The sequence below is a fragment of the Pseudonaja textilis genome, chromosome 2, assembly GCF_049901715.1.
Source record: "Pseudonaja textilis isolate UNSWEBS1 chromosome 2, rPseTex1.2, whole genome shotgun sequence".
Taxonomy (NCBI): domain Eukaryota; kingdom Metazoa; phylum Chordata; class Lepidosauria; order Squamata; family Elapidae; genus Pseudonaja; species Pseudonaja textilis.
Window position 1 is genome coordinate 38,617,834 of NC_141991.1, and position 24,533 is coordinate 38,642,366.

At 36.8% G+C, this 24,533-nt stretch overlaps 1 protein-coding gene across 5 annotated transcripts in view; it reads left to right on the forward strand.

Moving 5' to 3' along the window:
- The window catches only part of ITPR1 (inositol 1,4,5-trisphosphate receptor type 1), a 245,219-nt gene that overhangs the window by 21,493 nt on the left and 199,193 nt on the right, over window positions 1-24,533 (forward strand). For 3 of the 5 annotated variants that reach the window (XM_087923703.1, XM_087923705.1, XM_087923706.1), the window contains exons 2-4: window positions 7,471-7,578; window positions 7,916-7,945; window positions 16,411-16,481. In XM_087923703.1, coding sequence (XP_087779829.1) covers window positions 7,487-7,578; window positions 7,916-7,945; window positions 16,411-16,481 — 193 coding nt within the window. In that variant the 5' untranslated portion in view covers window positions 7,471-7,486. The remainder of the gene's footprint in view (window positions 1-7,470; window positions 7,579-7,915; window positions 7,946-16,410; window positions 16,482-24,533) is intronic. The other 2 variants (XM_087923707.1, XM_087923704.1) reach the window with 1 other exon arrangement.

A 24,533-nucleotide genomic window follows, 5' to 3' on the forward strand; every position in this document is an offset into this window, starting at 1 on the left:
ACCTCCATTCATTGATCCTACGTTAACACAGTTTGACTAATTTTCAATAGTTCGGCTGTTCTCATTCATAAAAGCTTGTCTTTTAACAGAGTTTGTTAGAAAGCAACCAGACTTCTTCTATGGACTTTTTGCTGATACTAAAACCAGGCAAACTTTCACAAGTACTGCAAGTGGTATAGGAGCTATACTGTATATAAAGAAACCATATGTAAAATTTTTATTTTTATCCTCCTTTATTATTTTTAGAATAGAATAGAGGCAGAAGGGACCTTAGAGGTCTTCTACTCCAGCCTCCCGCTCAAGCAGGTGACCCTATACCCGTGATGGTGAACCTATGGCACACGTGCCACAAGTGGCATGCAGAGCCATTTGTACTGGCACGCGAGCTGCAGGCAAACTTAACCTCACTGCGCACCTCACAGCTAATTTTTCCTCAGTTGGTTTGATGCCTTTTTCAGCCTCCCAAGGCTTGGAAAAAGCCTCTGCAAGGCTTTTCAGGACGAATTATAGGCCTGTTTTGTCACTTCCTGTAATACCATCCTGAAAAGCTTTACAGAGGCTTTTTCCAAGCCTCGGGGAGGCCGAAAAAGGCCTCAAACCAGTTGAAAAAATCAGCTGTGAGGTGCAGTGCAGGTAAGGGGGTGGCAATCCCCCCTGCCACATGCACAGGGGGTGTGGGGAGGGGCACACACATTACATTCTGGGTGCTGACACGCAAGTGCATGCATGCACGCTAGTGCGTGTACAATTTTTGGCATAGGAGCCCCAAAAGGTTAGCCACCGCTGCCCTATACCATTTCAGACAAGTGGCTGTCCAGTCTTGAAAATGTCCAGTGACAAAGCATCCATGATTTCTGAAGGCAAGCTGTTCCACTGGTTAATTGTTCTCTTTGTTAGGAACTTTCTTTTTAATTCCAGCAATCCCATTGCTTCTCTCCTTGATTAGTTTGCAACCATTGTTTCTTGTCCTGCCCTCTGGTGCTTTGCCGAATAATTTGACTCCCTCTTTGTGGCAACTCCTCAAATATTGGAATACTGCTATCCTGTCATCCAGGGGTGGATTCAAAAATCCCAGCAACTGGTTTGCTGCCCGGTTGCTGGGTGGGCATGGCCATGTGGGGGTGGTCTACAGGAACTTCTGGGAGGGCTGTTTTCACCTTTAAAAAACCATTAAAATGGTTTTGACAATAATATATCACATCACTCTTTCAAAATTAGAAATATTGAAATATTTAATAATTAGAACATGCTATGCCTTATAATTTTCTAGAAACAATGGCTTGTTTGATTATTGCAACAGATATAAAAAATGCAGGTTACAACCACCACCAACAAAATAGAGGTTATATAATTTTGTCATGCTGTGAACCACTGACATCTTAAAAGACAGCTTTCTTATTATCTTGATATCACAAATTTAGGAATCTGCAGTTATTAATTTAATAAACTAAATTGAAAACCTTGAAATACAGTGATTTTGAAATGTAACACAGGGGAAAAATCCCCTTGAGCTGGTTGACTTTTCTTAATAATAAAAGGTTAGAAAATTACTTTTACTTGGAGAATTGAAGTTAGAAGAAGACTTAATATCTCCCTTGAGTGTGGACAATGAAAGTGTGGATGCTTAAAAAGAATTTATTTCCCTTGTATAAGCATTTCTCCTTTCTTTTAATATTGTTGATATGGTATACAGTTTGATAATTAAAACAATGTCCAGGGCTGTACTACTTAAGACTTCTCAATCGGAATCGTAAATTCAGTTGAACACTTAGAACAGATTTGACATAATGCAATTCTGTAGCCAGAATCCCCTTGATCTAAGTATATACCTGTATAAAAATGTGATGAGAATTTTCCTCTGCAAGCCATAATTATGCACATGTTCTGTTAAAAAGGATCCGGTAGAAATTACCCTTTTTATCCTAGTATTTTGAATACAATTATTGTACAGCTAAGGTATTAGCTATTGTATTTTCTCCACTCTGCCTAGTCAGGTTGTCTATCTGTAAAGCCCAAAGGACAGTCCAACCAGGCTTGTCTCTGCCTGATCTTGCAAACTCTGCTCTATGATGCATTGGGATCCAGATTATCCTACCAGTTCTGTTTACATAAGCCAAAGATAAGAAAAAAGAAAGAATAAGGCTAAATCAAAGGCTAAATCATTACAAAATGCAACGATAATTATCTCTGAAAACCCTGCTTGTATAGAATCCGTGACTGAATGTGGACCACATACAAATCATATCCTCTGGTCTTTAAAATAATAATAATAAAAAAACAAAGTTTGAGATACATTTCATCGAACAATCTTTGGTGTCTGTCACATAAGTTTTCCCAGAACATTTGACAACCTTTTTGGCAACAGTCCAAGCACAGTAATTCCAAAATTAATAATAAATTGACATATTCCATATTTTTGAAATATTACCATCTTACATTAAGTCCATTAAATCTTTAATACCTCCTGAGAACCTGATTCCTTATGAGAATAGTCAACCATTTAGAAGCTACCAAGAGACATGATTAAATAATCTATGCTAAGATATATTCAAATATATTGCATGTCCTGTAAAAGAATGTCAATAACCTTTTTAAAACATTTGTTAATAACCCCAATAGATCCAAAAAATAATTTTTGATCAGTTAACTTCATTTTAGGATCACAGAAAACATATTTAATTGAATAAGTAGTCCTTAACTTAAGACCATTTGTTTAGTGGACATTGAAAGTTATTACTATGCTGAAAAAAGTGACTTATGACCAATCCTTACACTTATATGACTGTTTATTTATTTATAAAATTTATTGGCTGCCCATCTTACTATAGGGTAGCTCTGAGCAGCTGTTGCAGCATCCTGCAGTCATGTGATCAAAATTTGGGAATATCAGGGTTCCAAGTAAAATAGATCCATTGCAAGCAAAAACTCTGAGGCAGGTGGATTCCTCAAATAATAGCTTTATTGGAAATATATTGGCACATATCTGGTGAAAACCAACTCTGAGGGGGCCCTTGGTTTTCACCTAATTAGAAGTGAAAGTTTTTCCCTCCGACACATGGCCCAATCAAGACAGTGTCTGCTGGTCTGGTGACATCACTCATCCTACCTCCGGCCAGGTGTGAGAACATCCTTGGTTCCCAAGAGAAAGTATTTTATTTTGACTACACAACTCCAGCTATCGTGAATCCCCCCTCCCTATCCCTCAGCTCCCGTGTGGCAGCACTGAAGCTCCAAGATGGCTTTGGCCAGGCCAGCTTAAGGGTTGACGGGGCATTTGGCAATCTGAATGTATTTATAACATTTTCAGGGTCCTGGGGTCACGTAACTGTTACTTATGATCTTTCCAGCCAGCTTCCAATAAACAGTCTCAATGACAGAAGCCAGATTTGCTTAATGACTGTGGTAAAAAGTTTGTAAAATTGGGCGTGACTCATTTAATGATCATCTCACTTAGCAATGAAAGTTCTTCTCCCAATTATGGTCATAAGTTGAGGGCTACCTGTACATTAAACCTTGATGCCGATATTCTAATTTGTATTTTAGGAAATTCCAGCTGTCTGTTCCAGATTCCTCTTATATTATCCATATTTATTTAGTATTTTAAATTTGTTTTAGTCAGACTGATTTGTTGGCTTAGCTTTCTAAAAAGGTTTTTCTACCGTGTTTCTCCAACAATACGGCCTCCCCCAATAGGAAGTCCCAGCATGTTTTATGGGCATAAAATCAAATTAAGCCCCTTCCCCCAAATTAAGGCCTATATTAAACATGCAAAATGGGGGGGAATGGCAGCGGGGGCTTGCCGTTAGGAAGTAATTTTTGTTTTATGGTGCTACCTGCATTGACTTTGGCGTTGGTGGGGCACTTTGTATCAAGAGACCTTCCACCACCATTGCTTTCCCTTCTCCCCAGCCAGGGTGGGGTTGGGCAGGGGAGGCTTTGTCATACTGGTAGTAGGGTATCATTTTTAAAAGAATTGGCTTTGCCTTTGAAGGTGAAGGGAATGCGGCGACAGGAGCGCCTGAAGCCGAGTGTCTCCGCCGTGCTCCGGTTGCAGGGAGGGGCCCTGGCTGGCCGCACGTGGCTGCGTCAAATGCCATGGCATTGCTCTAAATGTTGTGGCAGCATGGGGGGAAGGGAAAGCAATGGTGGTGGAAGGTCTCCCGATATGAAGTGCCCCACCAATGCCGAGATCAACATCCAAGCGATCGCCGCCTGCCCACCCAAGGATGCGGGGGCAAAAAAAAAAAAGGCCCGGCCTTATTTTGTGAGAAACACAGTAATACATTTGTATTGATGTAGATTACTGTAGCAACAATAGCTCTGATCCACATAGAGCATAATAGATGCTTTAAATAAAGGTATTACTATTCAGCTGCTTTGGATGAGTTATAGTTGTTGTTTTTTTAATTTCAATGGTTTTAATAATATCATTAATCATGAGACAATTATAGGACTTGTCCCATTTTCTACCCACATTTTTGAAAAAACAAAACAAAAACACTTGCCATTTTTAGTTAAGAATTATTCCTAGGAGCTATTTTCTCATGAGAATGGGTATCAGATTTTAATTTCCTGTTCAATATTGTTGAAAGATATCTAAGATGCTAGAAATACAACAGATTTCCTATTATCCTTAGAACAAAACATGTACTGGGATATCATGGATTCTATACTCTTGTCATCTTCATTTCATACAGAAAATATGTATAACCAAATAATATAATATAATATGTATAACCAGATAATATAACTGGAAATCAGGAAAATTACTGCCATTTTCATATGAATATCCAAGCTTTAAAAGAGAGAGCCTTGGAGTTTGACCATTCCATGATATAATAATTAGCATACCAGTTTGTCTAAAGCATGTCCCCATACAATCATAAATCCTCTTAGTTTAAAAAAAGCTGCCATTTCTTCAATTTTCTGTATTAGCTGTCCAGTTATTTTAAAGTATAATAATACTTTTAAAGGACTTTAGGTTTTCCCTATATTTATGATAATATCTCTCATTAGGCCACTTGCAATATTGGTTTGCTTGGGAGAAAGATAGTTGCCAAGTAGCATGGCTCCAAATGCCTTCCTTTGACTTGTCTCTCTCCTTGTACAAATATAAAAGAAAAAAAAAAGGTTGGCATTTTTTTCTCAGTGGGGTTATAAATAGAGCTTTCTGGACTTCTAAACAAATCTTTCAGATGTTCTCCCCTTTATTGCTTCCCAAAGTGAGGAAGCTCAGATGCCAAGCCTGCCACCTCCTTGATCCTTAAGTGGTCCATTTCATTTTATTTATTTGTATCCACCTTTATTACTTTTACAAATAACTCAAGGTGGAGAACATATCCAGCATACCTTCTTCCTCCTATTTCCTCCACAATAACAAACCTGAGGTGAGATGAGTTGGGCTAAGAAAGAGTGACTGGCCGAAGATCATCCAACTGGCTTTCGTGTTTAAAGTGAGGTTAGAACTAAACAGTCTCCTGGTTTCTAGCCTGGTGTCTTAATCACTAGACCAAACTGGCTCTCTCATTTCCTGGATTCTTGTCTCATTTCCTGTATTGGATCATCGATCGCTGCAAAAAAGCATCGAAAAGTCAGGTGTGGTCATGTGATACCTAGACGTATAACCAAAATGATTTAGGACCATAATTCTGGGCTCAATGACAATTAAGATTATGTGTTATGTTGTTATCTGATAGTGCTTGAAATTAAAAATGTATATGTAAGGCTAGAATAAAGTGTAGCAATTGGTAACATCTTCTATCTTACTATATGTGTATCTTTGTTTTTTGTTCTATGAAAAGTAAAAATAAAATATTTGTGTTTTTCTAGAGTATAACTAATAAATATATTTTGTTATAACTTACATATCATTAAATCAATGAAATACATTGGCATTTGATAAGAGGCTAAGTGATTCATATATTTCAAAATCATCCCAATTTTAATTGTTTTGGAAGAAAAACTAGAAATAATCCTTTCCCATGGTTTCAAAATCTCTGTCAGGGCTCCAACAAATCCACCCTCATTGAAATCAAAAGGCTCTAGCCGCATCTCAGAGAAAAGAAAATTGATTTATTAGAGGTTGCCATGTTGGCGTGTGGCTGGGTGCAGCCAATACTAAATCACATCATACATTTCCCCCTTGACCCTGGACTTCCCCCCACCCCCTGGATGTGACTTCTCCAGTGGGACACATCCATCTCCAAGAGTCATCCATCATGCTTTCCAATAACCTTCTTATGCTCTGACAACTTTGGGCTACCGGGGTGATTGTCTAGGCATTTCAAAAATGCCTTGTTTTCCCCCACTCCCTTTTTCTGCAGCTAAAAAGACCAAAGGAGTATCTTTTTAGTTGACAATCTCTTTTCTTTTAAAATGTGAAAATATTGTTCCAAATGTAATATAGGTAGTCCTCAATTTACAACAGTTAATTAGAGACTGTTTGAAGTTACAACAGCACTGACAAAACTGACTTATGACCATTTTTCACACTTATGACCATTGCAACATCCCCATGGTCCCATGATCACAATTCAGACACTTAGCAACTGACTCATATTTATGATGATTGCAGTGTCTCGGGGTCATATGATCACCTTTTGCGACCTTCTGACCAAGTCAGTGGAGGAACTAGATTCACTTAACCATGTTACTAACTTAACAATTGCAGTGATTCACTTAACAGTTGTGGCAACTAAGGTCGTAAAATGGAGTAGAACTCACTTAGCAACTGTCTCATTTGGCAACAGATTTTGAGCTCAATTGTGGTCATAAGTCAAGGAGTGTCTATATTAACTGTTACATGGAGTGGGATAATTTTTATTACATTTTCTATGCTTCTATTAAAATTAATGTTAAAAATTATTTAAGACTTAAGGCTTGTTAAAACTAGTGAGAAATAACAGCAACTTTTGGGATAGCATTGCTTAGATTCAGCTAAGCATTCCCTTTGCAGGTAGTCCTTGGCTTACCACCACAGTTGAGTCCAAATTTCTCATTGCTAAATGAGAAAGTCATTAAGTGAGTTTTACCCCATTTCGTGACCTTTCTTGCCACAGTTAAGTGAGTCCCTGCAGTAGTTCAATTAGTAATTCGGTTGTGAAGTGAATCTGGCTTCCCTATTGACTTTGCTTGCCAGAAGGTTGCAAAAGGTGGTCACATGTCCCTAAGCACTGCATCATAATGACATCATAAATATGACCCAGTTGCCAAGTTTCCAAATTTTGATCAGGTGGCCATGGGGATGCCGAATTGGTTGTAACTGAAAACTGGTCATAAGTCACTTTTTTCAGTGACGTTGTAGCACTAAGCGAATGGTTGTAAGTCTAGGATTCCCTGTATATTCCTCTATGGTTGTGTGTAAATATGTGAATTTACATTGGTGACAAACTTTCCTTGAACTTCAGCCACCATGACAAACAACGTTGTTGAATATTGTAATATTAATAAGTACGTTTTCTCTCCTTCTAGAGCCAGCAAGCCCCAGATGTCTGACAAGATGTCAAGTTTTTTGCACATTGGAGACATTTGCTCTTTGTATGCAGAAGGTTCAACAAATGGATTTATCAGCACTTTGGGGTAAGAGCTGCCATTTTATTTTGCTGCATAGCATATATTTATCGACTGTCATTGGAGAAATATGGGACTAGTCATCTAATAGTGTATGCCAGTGGTTCTCAACTTGTGGTCCGTGGACTCCTGGGAAGAGTACAGTCTCATCACAAGGGGTCCATGAAGGCTTGAAGAAATGTTATGATTTAAATCTTGGGTTAAGTGTTAGAAGTCGGTGGCCATGGTCTGTGGCCAGAAAAGGGATTTCAAGTGGCTCCATGGAGAAGAAAATGTTGAGAACCATTGGTGTATGCCATCATCCAGTGTTTAACAGTACTGGGTATCTTCTTTTTTCCCCCTACAGCCATAAATCCTGGGTTAAGAAGTTTCCCAGGTGAGTGACCACATTTCAGCCAAATCTATTTTTTTTTTAAAAAAAATCTCCCTCTTACTTTCCTTCATTTTTGATGCTCTAAGAACAGTCTTAAAAGATATATCAAAGAATGGAACTACTTAGGTATATATTCTGGGTGAAGAATCGGGAATGAAAGATGTTTAGAAGGAGTTCTTGTTAGCAATGAAGCAATGAAAATGGTGCACAGTGGGTTTTTTTCCCCTTGACACATCATGAATTAGATCCAAATCTTCTACTTTGTAGAGTTGATAGTAATTATTAGCAATCTTTTTTTCAGAAAACATGGAACTCAGTAAGTGGGCAGCATTCATTCATTTATTTATTTATTTTATATCACCCAATTCCTACCCGACTGGGCAGTTGATGGATGAAAGCAGTCAAGACAATAATATAATATAGTGATAGAAATCAGAGAACGAAAGATGGCAAAATCCAAGCAACAAGGAAACCCAACATTTTCCAATATGGGATGTTTAGTCACCCTCACCAAAAGCCTGAGTGAAGATCCAACTCTTCAAGATAGTACAAAAGTACAGAGAAGAGCAATCAGGATGATTAGGGGACTGGAGACTAAAACATATGAAGAACGGTTACAGGAACTGGGCTTGGCTAGTCTGGTGAAGAGAAGGACCAGGGGAGACATCATAGCAGTCTTCCAATATTTGAGGGGTTGCCACAGAGAGGAGGAAGGGATCAAACTATTTTCTAAAGCGCCTGTAGGCCAGACAAGGAATAATGGATAGAAACCGAACAAGGAGAGATTTAACCTGGAAATAAGGAGAAACTTTCTGACAGTGAGAACAATCAACCAATGGAACAGCTTGCCCTCGGAAGTTGTGGGAGCGCCATCACTTGAGACTTTCAAGAAGAAATTAAACTGCCATTTGTCAGAAATGGTGTAGGATCTCCTGCTTGGGCGGGGGGTTGGACTAGATGACCTATAAGGTCCCTTCCAACTCTGATCATCTGTTATCTGTTATCTCTGCAAAACACCAGCAGGATGGGTACCACCTGGATCAGTGTGAGAGGGCAGGTGCTGTTACAGGTCCCAATAAATAGCATTGATTAATTGAAGGAATCCTTTCCAAAATCAAATTATATGGGCAAATTCTATGGGAGGTAGGCAGTTCTTTGAGTACCCAGACCCTATGCCATTCATTTATATTAGTCCTTGACCTACAACTACAATTGAGCCTCAAATCTCTATTGCTAAAGGAAACATTTGTTAAGTCAGTGTTGCTCCATTTTATAATCTTTCTTGCCAAAGTTGTTAAGTGAATCAGGGCAGTTGTTAATTCTGTAATGCAGTTGTTAAGTGAGGCTGCCTTCCCCATTGACTTTACTTGTCAGAAGGTCACAAAAGGAGACCACCTGATTACAGGACACTGCCACTGTAACAAATTTGAGCCAGCTGCCAAGGGTCTGAATTTTGATTATGTGACCATGGGGATGCTGCAACCGTCGTAAGCAGAAGTGGTATTCAGCAGTTTCTGACCAGTTCTGGAGAACCGGTAGCAGAAATTTTGAGTAGTTCAAAGAACTGGCAAATACCACCTCTGACTGGCCCTGCCCCCATCTATACTCTTCCTCCCAAGTCCCAGCTGATTGGCTGGGTCTTCTTTTGTTGCCCTGCACAGGAGAACAGAGCTGGAAAGCAGGTTAGTGAGTGGGGAGGGAATGGAGATTTTGCAGTATCCTTCCCTTGCCATGCCCACCAAGGCACGCCACGCCCACCAAGCCATGCCTACAGAACTGGTAGTAAATTTTTGTGAATCCACTGGTCATAAGTGTGAAAAATGGTCATAAGTCACTTTTTCAGTGCCTTTGTAACTTTGAATGGTCACTAAATGAACTGTTGTAAGTTGAGGACTATCTGTACTAAATATAGAATTTTAGCCTACTCTAAGGAGTTTGGTAGTGCATATAAATTTTGTGTTAACATTGATTGGTGAACTCACACCTTAAATTGTGCAAATCTATGGTTTATTTTAATTTACTGAGTAAGATGGTCTGGTTTTGATACTGAATCAAAAAATAGTTTAGGTACTGTAATAACTGCGCTTAATGAGACCATGACAAAATTAAACAAACCACGTTGTGATTTAGTGTGATATTTGAACTCAGCCATTGGCTGTGTGTGGACTTAGTACTATGAACAGATGATGAACACATACAACAGGGAGCCTTGGCTCATAATCATCTCTCTTCTCCAATACCACTTTTAGACTTCATTGTCCATACCTTGCTAATATTTGATCCTGCCAAATTTCAAATAATATAATTTGTTTTTTGCTTGCAGTAGATCGGTCTCAACCTGTAGATTATGACATTGGCTTGTTTAAGCAAATTGTATGGAAGTTTAACATGTAATGAAGTACACTTCTGTCAAAACTTATATTTTCCTGGTAAGCTATCATAGGAGTGATAGGAAAAACACTGATAGGAATGTTTACTATAAGTTATTTTCATGCTAAGATTTGGTTTCATGCTCCATCTAAACATGCAGACTAGATTCTGAAACTGCTGGGTTTCCGTAAAAGTTTAAGACTTCAAAGGGAAGCCAGGAAAGAGGAGAGAAAGATTTGATTTTTAAATATGACAGAATATGTATATATAAACATATATGCTTATAAGTGATACTTTTGAGAAGTGATTTATATAGTGTATATATGGTTTATGCTATATTACCTACTAACTTTCCTTTAGAAATATGGGAAACATTCTTTGCATGTTTGTAGAAGGCAATAAAATATAAAATGTTAAATTTTGATAAGAAACTTGGCAGTGTTTCTTCTGAAAGTAAAAAAGGAATCGGAGAAGCAACAAATCTTATATGAAATACTTTTTTTACAGATGGCCTTAAACTAAAAGACTATTGCATGCTAATTACAAAAAGAAGAACAATTGCTTTTCTTATATATCTATGTTGCTTTTCATATTTATTGGATAATGATTTAAATATTAAACTAAGAAATAAGTTACACAGAGGTAATAATTTTTTTCATAATCTTTTTGGAAGCAAACAGCATTTAGTTTCTGGCATCTATATTTCTTAGCAGAACAAAATTTCAAATATAACAAGATACAATTATATATTATCCAGGACCTTAAACAACACACACAACACTAGCAGCAGCAATTCTAAATTCAATAGAAATTGCCAATTAGACAATCTAAAAGTGTTTATGTTCTCATGTAAATATAGGACATATAAGATAAAATCAAATTTCACCTACTGTATTACCACGTTTTTAAGAACCTTCAAGCAATAAGAGATGTAGTACATTGAATATAAATTTACAAAACTGAAGTATTGTCACACAATTCTCTAGATGAAGCATTATGGACAAAAGACTCTGTTTCTTTCAACATGGGAAGAGCCTTTTATTAGCTCAGAGCATATGTATCCAGGATGGGAAACCGAGACTAATATCGCATACAGTCTTGGAGTCTCATCTGTTCTGAAGGATTTGCAGGGCTCAAAATCACTTTTGATTCACAATTGAATAAGATTTTTTTTTTTTAATGAAAATGCTAGTTATTGATGACTACAGTATTCTCTGCTTTAGCAGATGGTAGCAGCTACCTTGGCTGAACTTAGAAGAGAAGAATATTCTTGTTACTATGAGAATAAGAGTACTCCAGGAATGTTAGCTAGATTGGGAAAGTGAAAGGAACATTTTAGAAGAAGACAGTGGCAAATCACTTTTGCATTACTGCCCAGTTGGGGGTGATTTTTTAAATTTATTTTTCCAGATTTTTTTCTACTGAACTTTATTAATTTATTTGATTTCTTTTATTAGTTTTTATTTTAAATATTGTTTTACATTCTGTAAGCCGCCTCGAGTCGCCATGGGTGAATAGGCGGTGATATAAATTCAATAAATAAATAAATAGATGTATCCATGTAATCATGGGCTTGACTCAAAGGAATTGTTGTTTATTTGTTTACAGTATTTTTAAGTAACCTTGACAAAAGTGTGGACAACTGCAATATCCCATTTATTAAAGATACTTAAGTTACTGAATTATACTTCTCTGCATGCAACTCTATTTTTATTGTATAGAACTGAAGCTCTTGAGAACTGAAAATGAATAGATGAAGAAAGTTATGGGGAACTGAGAACCTTCTATTGAGAAGGCAGGAAGGAAATCGTTATAGACGTTGCAGCTGCTTTAACTGCTAAAAGAAGCAGTTAAGAGATGAACAGAGAAGTTAAATAGAATTGCGAATGCCTTCCCAAGATCTTCAAATATTAACACATATGCCATTGTGATTACATAGATATTGAAAATTGCCTTCTTTGTGTGAGCAGAACTGATTTGGTATTAATTTTGGGGTAGTTTTATTAAGTGTCAATTATTTAAAGTTTCACTTGATGCGTGTTGAACTGTAAGTCACTGCTTAGCCTGTGTATGAATATTTCCCAATTCTTAGGCAATATCTTGTATCTTATAGTTGGTGTTCAAGAAGAGTTTTAAGCATTTGGGAAAAGATAATTAGAATAATGGTCAAATGGCTAAGATGACATGCAGCCTTAGTGTAACTAATGTTATATTAGTAGTCCTGATCCTCAGTATTTTTTTAAAATCAAAATAGTATTTAGTATGAACAATCCTCCCAAATATTAAAACATTCAATGTGAAATGTACTTATTCCTATAATCACATTAAAGTCAGAAATCTGCAAGAGATTATAGATTAGAATTCATGAACAAAGAAATGGACTAAGTTTCATGTGTTTTTCAGTGGTGTGGTGCTGCCAGTTCGCATCAGTTCTGACGAACTGGTAGCACTGGTGAGCAGTTGACTGCACCCACTCGTCCCCACCCTTTCCTGTACTTTATTTCCTTGTTTGTGAGCTCAGCTGATTCGTGCGGCAAAGCAGATTGCCGTACCTCAGCTGTTTTACTCACCAGCACTGAATACAAGGTCAGTTTTGAAGCTTAAAATCTGTGGTTTATGGATGCTGCGCATGCATGCAAAGCACACTCTCATAGAGCTGGTAGTAAAAAAAGGTTAATCTCACCACTGGTGTTTTATATCCAAGTAATAAACTTAATCGTCATTAATGCTATATAAACTTTTTTTTTCTATATTCCCAGAATAGTAATTCTTTGCCTATGATCTAATTTTCGATGAAGGTGAATCTTTCCATATATTAGAATTAACAACCTATTTGCTATAATTTCAGAAAACCATAAGATAACCTTTGACTTCATATTTCTGTTCTCTCATTCTGTTCTCTCATTATTTTCCAGTTAGGTCTTATTTTGGGGGAAATACGGTAGTAAAGGCATCTGATGATCTTAACTGGGGCTTACTTTTGGGGCAGGGCTTACGTTATGAGCATTCTAAAAAGCCATGCTAGGGATAATTTTCCAGTTGAGTCTTATTTTTAGGGAAACATTATGGACAGGCCCAGAACTCTGGAAAATGCTCTAATGCTGAGAAAAGTGGAAGGAAAGATAACAAGAGGACAACCAGCAGCAAGGTGGAGTAATTCAGTTACACAACAATGATTTAATTAGGGCAACTGCCGGAATCCTGACAGAGTGCACCTTTGGAAGATTTGAAAGAACATGTTAGGGATAGATTGTCATGGAGAAAACCTGTTCTTGTGGTCACTACAGGTTGAAAACTTGATGACACACAATCAATTACATTTATGCTAAATGGAATGGTAATTAAAATGCAGGAGCTTTTTGCTTCTTTTCAAAAGAAAAGATGAAAATTTATGAGGAGCCAGAAATAGTAAAAGTTCAGATGCATAAAATTAACTGTATCCCACTGAAAGTTCTAATTCAGTAGATTGCAACTCTCTTGGATTCCTTGGAGCCAAAACAGAGAGGTCTCTTGTAGCTTGTAAATTCTTCATCTCAGCAAAGATCAGCCTCATGATCTACTGAAAGTTTCCATATTTATACAGTGAAACCTGCCAGTTGTTAGAGATAGCCAAGCCCATGCTAAATTTCACTTAAAGATAGAGGCCTCCATAAACCTTCTGCCAAATTGTCTCCAGCCTGCAATATATAAGGCTTATTTTTCTATTTTTAGAATAAATTGGAAAAATAGTGCAATGTATGTACCCTTTTCTCTCTGAATCTTCTGCTTTTGACTTGGCCCAAATTACTTCCAGAAGCAACAGTTTATTTCTAGTCTTGTAATATGTGCACCTGCACTGATATTTATTTACAGGAAGTAGCTTGCTCTGAGATAAGACAGTATCTGGTTTCCTAGGAGTTAACAAACATGAATATCAATCAACACATTTAATTTCTCATGTATATCTATACAGCCAATGGGTTGCCTTGTCAACAGCCTTTTGATGTAAAAGTTAAGAGTACTGAAGCTTCTGTAATGTCAATACCTACTATGGTCACTTTAACATTTCCAGTTATAACTGGTCATTTTGCTACCAGAAATTTTGTTCACTAACTTGTCCTTTTAAGCTTTTATTTTTTTCTAGTAGAGCACTTATCCTGACTCAGTTTGTTTGTACATGACGATGATACATTTGCCATGGTTTATGGTTTTTGATAAGTACATATAATCATACAAGCTATCTTCTGCCTATAGACTTGTGCAACTCATCAGTGATCATTGCTGGCTTACACAGGGTTCCCATGGTTATCTTGTTAACCAAAGCCAGACACATAAAATCCATGATTGTGATTTCAAGGGAATTGTAGGTTGATGTTTCCCTTCCCATAAATGCAGAACTATTTATTTACATGGACATTTTTCTACATAAGAGCTAAGTTTGATTTTAGGATGCATGCATAGGGTTTTTAATGACAATTTTAACAAGGTTGTTTCCTTATATAATGAATATTGCAGTATATATGCAGCCCTTGAATATAAAATTTTCCAAGGGAAGATACAAGCATAAGAAATTCATAGGTATAAAAAATTAAATGAACATGTTAGGTTAATAAGAGGGTAAAAGAAACAACCATATAAAGTGAAATATATGTTAAACTTTTTTGTGCTGCTATTACAAAATGTTTAATTAAATTTCTGTTTATACAGTATATATACTTCGTTGTACTTAGTTGTGTTGAATTTCTTCTCACCCAGGAAGTTTAGTAGGAAATATTCCTCTTTTGACTGGTTTTCTTTTCATTAGGGCTGGTAAGTTTGATTCGGAAAGTTAACTATTAAAAGGGTTTTTTTTTATTCAAATAAGTTAATTAAAAGAATAACAGTTTGCCATAGGTAGGAAATAGTCAAATAAGTAGATAGATGTTTTTTGTTGGCCTTTTGTAATTTTTCTGACCATATTCAGAAATCTAAAATAGATAGTACACATTAATGTTTATTTAGTAAAATGGTCACAATTAAAATCAGTAGACCATTTCTGTTGTCTATTGATAAATGGGTATAACAGTGTTAATAATGATAACAGTCCTTGACTTATAACAACAATTGGGACCCAAATTTTCATTGTTAAACAAGGCAGTTGTTAAGTGAGTTGTATCTGATTTTACTATTTTTGTCATGGTTGTTAAGTGGATCATTGCAGTTTTTAAGTGAATCATGCAATCATTAAGCAAATGTGGCTTTGCCCAATGATTTCTGCCTGTTGAAACCTGTCTGAGAAGGCCACAAATAGTGATTACATGACCCTAGGTTACTGCACCCATCATAAATACATGTCAGCTGCCAAGCACCCACATTTTGATCACAACACCATGGGGATGCTACAATAGTGTGAGGAGTAGTTGTAAGTCACTATTTTCAGTGCTGTTTTAACTTCAAATGGTCACTAAATGAATGGTTGTAAGTCAACTATATGTAGTTAATATGAAATAATAGCACCCAAATAGCATATACCCATACTCTCATGGCATGCATCAAGACACATTCATTATAATGTATATAATTTGATATCACTTTATTTTCACTGGGACATTCTCATAAAATAAATCTAATTCTTCTCCAGTGGATAAGAATTCATTTTATAGCTATTGTCTGTGTTCCATTTTTGTATAAATTTGATGTGCATGTATCCAGGGACGTATATCTTATTTTATGTAAGAAGAAGAATGCTGCTGTGAGTAGAAAAGCACTTGTATTATTTCATATATACTGTATATAAACAGCCTGCTCTCTAATGTCAAAAATTATTCTTTGAAGTTTCATATTTTTCTCACCTTTATTTCACCTTCTGGTTTTTAAAATTCAACTACACTTGCCACTAGACTTACAGGTGTTCCCCGAGTGCAAATGAATTTGCATTTTTGAGGAACACAAATGAAAATAAGAATGATAGAATGTAGCATCTGGGAAAAGTCAGATAATTCAGCTACTTTTGTAACTTAATCTTGGACAACTTATTTCTCTTTCCTTCTTCAAAAGAATCTTAAATTGGTGTCAGAAAATACTAGTTTGGAGATTGTAATGTTAGGTTTAATTCTGTTCCCCATTTTTGCTTATTACAGACTTGTTGATGATCGATGTGTTGTACAACCAGAAACAGGTGATCTTAACAGTCCTCCTAAAAAATTCAGAGGTAAGACATTCAACTGCACCTTCAAATGATATTTTTCTGCCAGCAGATAAAGAAAATTAATGCTTTTACTGAATTTTATGTTATAGAACGTAAAGATGTTTTGTCACTTTTCATGGAGTTTTCAAGGCCTTTTTTAAAATCACGTGTACTGAAGAATTGTACCAATTACAGCATTTTATATTTGTTTCCCTTTTATTTCACTGATTTATCTATGCTGACAGCTATCCTAATGGCATTTCCCCACCACCATCTCCCAGTGGTGTCCATCATCCTTGAGTCATTTGTGTACTGAAAAGTCTACTAAATGGTCCAGTTTTCTTCTTTAAAACCTGTACAGATGGAGAACCCACAGTGCCCCTACATAGGCTGTTCCATTGTTGTATATAACTTATCAGAAAGTGTTTCCTTATATTTAAATGAAATGTAGGTAGCAACTTATATCCATTATTTCTGATTTTAGTTTCTGTAGCAATGGAAAATAGTTTCTGTCATCTCCATGGCACCTTGCAATGTACTTGAATGCTGATATCATCATGTCTCTTCTTAATCTATAAAGTTCATACATACATACATACAGTATATACATACATATATACAGTACATATATACATACATCTTCTTTCCTTCTGACTGTCCTTTTAGAGTATACTCTCAGATCTATGTATTGTCATCATTGCCATCTTCTGATCTCTTCTAATTTGTTAGTTTTTCTGGAAATGTGGTTCCCAGAGTGATACTTCAGCACATAATCACCACACTCAGAATAGGAATGCACCTGACTTAGGTTTAGCTTCAGTTTCCCTTCTGGGGTTCATTTTATACACCATTCTGTCATAATTCAAACCAGATAAAAAAGTCATGAGAGAAACTGAGTCACAAGCAGCACTTTATTTAGCATTTCTCTCTTCTCTTCTCTTCTCTTCTCTTCTCTTCTCTTCTCTTCTCTTCTCTTCTCCCCTCCCCTCCCCTCCTCCCCTTCCCTCCCTTCCTGTTCCCTTCCCTTCCTATGTATCTACTATCACTGGTATTTCATCTGTGCTTGGGACATTTTTGCTCGACAGCTGGTTTATTGCTTCAAATAGAGTCAGGTTCAGAAAATATTTTCTCTCTACAAATATTTCTTTTATTGCGTAATCCCGTTTATAAATAGTTTCTATATTCCTATAGTTTTTGTGTGTGTTCTTGTAATTTCATTGCTTCTTTCAGATTTCTGCCAGTACTGTTCTTGAATAACCTTATCTTTAAATGTCTTTGTGATTTTTTTTTCTCGTTATTTTTCTCTGTTGATATTTTCAGTTGATATTTTGTCCCTTTTTACTGAAAAGCTTACATTCAATTATTTTACTTCCTGTTTGACTATGGCTTTCATCCACTCTCCTTTCTTGGTTTCAAGCTGTTTGAATTTCTTTTTTTACCATTTTGTTCTGCTTGGTTCATTTATCTTTTATCTCTTCACCTGCCCCTACAGGTATTGATTCTGTATCTTATATTAAGCTTAAAGTCTGACAGTATATCCTCCATGTAAAGTTCTGTTAGTATACCAATGATTCTTTTAAAATCTAATGCCTGTATACGATACCCATAATTCATGGTTTGTTTTGCTGCACCTGGAAGTATTTTGGTTGGCTGGATGGCTTTCCACTCCACTTTTGTTTCTCATAGTCAATTTGATTCCAATGTTGTCCATATGGTGATCTCCAGACGTACAGTATGCATTTACATTCATTGAAGCAGATGTTGACAATGGACAAAGAGCTACCTTTCCAAATATATCTTTATTAACTCTGTACAATTGTGTTTGCCCAGTTCAATTTTCCAGGTTCTCCTCTTTCTTCAATTTTAATGTTCCAAATACTACATCTTTTCTGGGTAATGCACTTAGCAGTTCTTGAAAGTTGCTATAGATTGGTTATGTATCATCAAGTAGTTTTCCATTCCTGGAAACCACCTGGATAAATTTTCCTTCATGACCATCCAGCCCTGACTTGTTCTTTTCAAGTCTATCAATGGTGCACACAGCATCACTATAACCAAGCCCATTTATCTCATAGCTGGTGGTCATTTTCCTATCTTTTTTCTACCTTTCCCATAATTCCTCAATGTTTGCTACATTTGCACTTTTAGTAAAGGCATAGACATCAGCTTATTCTTATTGTCATTGTTGTGCAGTTTATTGAGTTACAACCAAGAAGGGATCTCTTTTCAATGTGTGAAAAATCATCTTTGCAACAGCAAATATCCATTCTCTAGGAAGAATACTCTGTCTTTGTTTATTTGGTTGTCCTCCACAGCCTACATAACTGATTAAATTGTTACTGTAAATAAGTTTTAATCCTGTCATAGAGTGTAAATCATTCAAATCAGTTAATAATTGGAGAAGCATATGAACCTAGTTAGGAAAATAAATATTGCCATTTTAGCAGTGGAAAAAAAATGAAATGACAAGGAGAAACCAAACGTTCTATAATGAGTGGGGAAAAAAATAACGAAAACAGTTTTGAAGTCATAGTATTATGAGAAGGCTCCCTAAGAAAGGAAAAACAGATTGATAACTTCTTGGTTTTGCAAATCATGATGCATAGTCATTCTTAATAGGCAATATGGTTTAGATGTCTAATTCTGATAAGAAATGATGAAACTTGGCATGCAAAATAATTATGGAAGTCCTACACCTGTGATTTTCATACCATTATATTATTAATGTTTTATATTTGTTTCTTAGCTTTCTTTCCAAACAAAATAATGAAGTTCTCAATTATTTTGAGCTTGATTCCTGGTGATTTCATATAGATTCCATAATGTTTATCTGGTGGAATTATTAGCTGTTAATAATTAGCTTCTGAAATACTGCTGTTATGTCCCAGCCTAGCCTTGAGTACTGGTACAATTTACTGGTCCTATCTGAGTATTAATAATAAAGAGAATATTTGTAGTTCAGGGTTGACATGAGGGTCCTTGGTGCTCTCTGAGCTTGCTTGTTTTCTTGCAGATCTTTCATTACCCAAACTAGGTAACATAAGCAGTGCTAGTCTGATCATGTCACCTAGTTTGGGTCAGCTGCTACCTTTTGAGATGTTCATTCAGACATTAAGCATACATTAAAATTTATTAAAGGCCTAGAAGGATCCACATCCACATTATGAAGATCAATGTGATATAAAGAAAGTCTGGCTTGTAATATCTGATATTATAAATATACAATGGTATATTGTATGGTATGGAGTTGTATTGAATACTTAATCATTTTAATAATTGAAGAATGTAGTAAATAGGACAGTTATTTGAAATGCAGCTGGAATATAGTGCGGACACAATGGGCAGAACTGTGTCATAGAAATGGATGAAGCATTTTCCATTTGTTTTTGTTTGAAGTACATTGGGTCCTTTAAAAAAAAATCATACATGTGTTTTCCACTGAAAACGTTAGGAAATTATACTATTTAACCAGGGGTGGTATTCAGCGGGTTCTGACCAGTTCTGGAGAACTGGTAATGGAAATTTTGAGTAGTTCGGAGAACTGGTGGTAACCTTCCCCCAGGAGTGGGAAGGGAATGGAGATTTTACAGTATCCTTCCCCTGGAATGGGGTAAGAATGGAGATTTTACATTATCCTTTCCTTGCCATGCCCACCAAGCCACACCCACCAAGCCATGCCACGCCCAGCAAGCCATGCCCACAGAACCGGTAGTAAAAAAAAAACAAATATTCTCTTTATTGAATCCCACCACTGTATTTAACTCTGATCCCACCCAACAATCTTTGGAAAGAAGAGATGCTGTTTAAAACTCAGGACTAAAGCAGGTGACTTGGAGGACAGCCCTGATCAGAGGCTTTTGCAAGGGAAGGTAGCAGGAGAAAAGATACACCGACTGCCAGTTTTACCTGTCAAGTTAAATTACTGAGGCACCTGGTATTTTACATAAAATATAATGTGAAACTGTGATGAAGTATAATATAGATTCCCAGGAGGGAGGGAGCACATTCCAGAGGAATAAGAGGCAGATAGTTTGTGTGAGAGAAAGTAAGTGAAGACAGCCCCTCCCTAATGGTTCCCAGAATGTAGCATCATGTAGGTAATAGTCTATTTTAGTTTGGCAAGATTTCATCTGTAGGTGTAGAACAATAAAGAAATCTGCTTGGAAGAATCACTGGGTGTCTGTCTTGATTTCTGGAGCTTAACAAAAATTGTCTCTTAAATTCATCTCTAAAGAAGAAGAACATACGTCTATTAACAATAAATAATCCAAAGGCAGAAAGTCGATATGGGGGGGAGATGATTTCCTGTTCTTAGCATAAAGTGCAAAATGTACAACTCTCTGCCTGTTTGGCATAGCTTATGTGTTTGTGCTCAGTGCTATGAGCTTCTGGCTGTCAGGAAGCAAATCTGCTCTCTTTAAGCCAAGATTGGCTTCACTAGAGATGATACAAAGTAGGGAATGAAATGTGATAGCTTTGCCTGATTCTCAGGATGATAACGCCTCTGCCACAATGGAGAATGAAGATCTTGGAGAAGAAGAACCTTTCAGGATAATAGAGATGTTGTCATAGGAGGTATCTAGTCCTTGGATGATAAGCTCATATCATGTATGAAAGAGAGTTCTCAAGGGAATAAAGTGCTTTTGGTTGTTGATGAATTATTTTTATTTATTGTATTTATCAAATTTATTTGCCACCTATCTTGTGGTTCAGGCGTTTGATTCAACAATTAAAAATGCAGATAGATAAGTTTGTGTGTGTAGGCTGCTATGAAATTGCGGATGCCAGGGGTCCATGTTAGCATCAGTGACATTGAGAAATCTAGACAATCAATTCCGGAAACCACATTTAGGCTGCTAGTTAGCAGAAGGAAGTTCAAGACTATGTGACGTATGGGTTTTAATGACCCGATATGGCTGCTATTCTGCTGGCGTGAGTCACCTATTGGAGCACACCAGTAGAACAGCAGCCATGTCCGACATCTATTGGAGCAAGTAAAAGGGGAAAAAGAAGCAGGTCACTTTTGGCTTGCAATGGTAGTTGTGCAATCACAAGGGCTGATGAGATGATCTGGCTCTAACCAGAACTGGTGGGGTGATATGTTGAGACACCAGTCCCATTGACCTAGCCTGATATATCGGTGTTGAGGACAGAGTCCTGAGGAGTGGGTAGAACACCCTTCTCCTCAATTGCTGGAGGACATACTATGAATCTGACTAAAAATTGGAGAGAAGAGAAGGAGAGGAGAGGAAAAAAAACTGTATTGAGTGGCTGCAGACAAAAGCTGAAGAGAAAAATTAAATGTATGGAATAGTTGCTGTGGAGAGCCATGGTGGTGCAGTGGTTAGAGTGCAGTACTGCAGGCTGCCTGCTGTTTGGCAGTTGAATCTCACCAAGCTTAAGGTAGATTCAGCCTTCCTGAGGTTGGTAAAATGAAGACTCAGATTGTTGGGGGCAATATGCTGACTTTATAAGCCACTTAGAGAGGTCTGTAAAGCACTGTCAAGCTTTATATTTAAGTCTAAGTGCTATTGCTATTGTTTGTTGTCTAAGTGGGTGGCTTGCTGGAAGGAGGGAAATGAGGACCCAGAGGAACCATAGCTCTACCAAAGACCCAGGAAAGAAAGGAGGAACCTGGCTGGCTGCAGGTGGCAGCTTCACCCAAGAAGGGAATCTGCTGTTGGTGGTAAAATCCTGGTCTCTGGGAAAGAACTGGGCAAAAGATCATGGGAGATGTTATTCCCCAACAGGGAAGCAAGCAGTAGGGTTAAGCTGAACAGTTCCAAGATAAGGTCAAACCATGCTAAGCACACCACATCAAAAGTCCAGGATTGAAATGGGAAGGGGAGGTTGTTGTTGTTTTTTTAGTAAAAAGGGAGATTAAAAACAAAGTAGCTAGTAGAGCTAAAGGGACATGTCATCTCTGGGACTAGGTGGACATCAGAATATGTTGTGAATTACTTGTAAACAGGTCTCCCTGTAAATAGAAAAATAAAAAGCATAAAAGCCTCCATCATCATGTTTTTCTTTATAAATTTCCACTTTTTCGGAGCAAAATATGCCTCTAGTTTGAAAAGAACCCCATCACACTGTGACAGACTATTAAGGTAGCATTTTCAGAAATGCTATCTTGTCATGCATAGATAGGGCCAACTAGACAGGTTGAATATCAGCATCCTTAGAATGTGAATATAATGGTGATGCCAGATGAAAAAGTTTAGATCTGATGGATACTGGGGACAGGCTGAACTTGTTAAAAAGAGGCAGTTTTCACATTTAATAGCAGCTTTTAAACTGATCCCTAGAGGAAAACTGGCAGGTACTGGGCAGTATCTCAGGTAAAAGGATATAAATGTCATAGGATCTCCTAGAGGAGGTATGATTAATATCAGAAAGGGGTTAATGAGTGGTCGTGTCAGTCACAAGATGAAAAGAAAACAAAAAGACAGTGAAAACGGCCTGTGTCCTCAACATTTAAAAAGGACATAAATGATGGAGTAGCTGAGAAAGCTGGGGCATTGGAGCTAATAATGTCTGTGGATCACTGATGTATAAGCTGCCTGGAGTCATTTACTGAGGTGCGTGAGTATAGAAATGAAAGAAAGGAAAGGAAGGAGGGAGGGAGGGAGGGAGGGAGGAAGGAAGGAAGGAAAGAGAGAGAGAGAGAGAGAAAGAAAAAGTGAAAGAAAGAAAAAGAAAGAAAGAAAGAAAGAAAGAAAGAAAGAAAGAAAGAAAGAAAGAAAGAAAGAAAGAAAGAAAGAAAGAAAGAAAAGAAAAGAAAAGAAAAACAAACAAACTATACAATGGTGCACCCCAAAAAGTTCTGTGCCAGAGCACTGGGAATGAGACTACAAACCCAGGGAGGATCTGGGAAACGATAAACCGGGCAGAATAATGTATCTTCTAAATAAATGGATAGAAATGATAGTAAAAGAAAAACATATATCAATATTATAGATACATTAGCATTGATACATATTGATATATATCAATATGATACATTAGCATTGATTCTGCAAAGGTCAGTTCTGGTCTCATCAACTTTAGAAAGCTGTTTCAGAATGTCAGCCGGCATATATATATGGAGATGATTCTGTTGACATATTATAGTTAGATTTTCAAAAAGCCTTTGACAAGTTTATTATCAAAGGCTCTGGAATAAAGTTAGCTGCCATGGATTAAGTGGGCTGTTATGTTGATGGACTGTTAACTGATTAAAAATAGAACAACAATAAGTGATTTTTTTTAACCCAGTGGAGAGAAGAAATAAACAGTGTTCTTTAAGGATCAGCCTGGCCTAGTGCTTTTCTATTTGGTCATGAATGTTTCTCACATAGGGACCAATAAGCTGACCAACTTTGGTGGGTAATGAACCGTTTAGGCTTCAATGTGATTTTGAAGAGCTCATGAAGGATTTATTTCAACTAGTTGAGTGGTCATCCATATTGCAAATACAATTCAATTTTACTAACTATAAAGTTGGAACCCAAACAATCCCTAACTTCTAACTACATATAGACCTTGATGGTACTATCTATTACTAATCAGGAAAAACACCTTGGAGTCATAGTATATAGTACAATGAATATCTGGCTAACAGCCATGACAAAGGCTGTATTGTATACTAAGAAACAGTAGGAAGTGGCGTGAATTTTTTTTTTTAACATTGTAATGCCTTTATACAAATCTATGGTTTATCCTTATCTGAAGTACTGTACTGTTCTAGTTATCATATTTGAAAGGTGCAATAGAATTGGAAGAAATGCAGAAAAAGGCAACCAAAATTATTAGTTTCTTATGAATAGAATAGAATTCTTTATTGGCCAAGGAATTCGTCTTTGGTGCATATGTTCTCAGTGTACATAAAAAGAAAGAAAGAAAGAAGCCTTAGCTTCAAAAAAAAAAAAAAAGACAATAGAAAAGAGATAAGAGTTGAAGGACATAAAGTACAAGGAGGAAAATTGAAACGAATAACAAATAAAACAAATAATTTATTCAGACAATTCATCCTAATTAACTTGTGGAAATTACTATGGCAAGATGTGATAATGGCCACTTCGATTGTTATAGATTAGA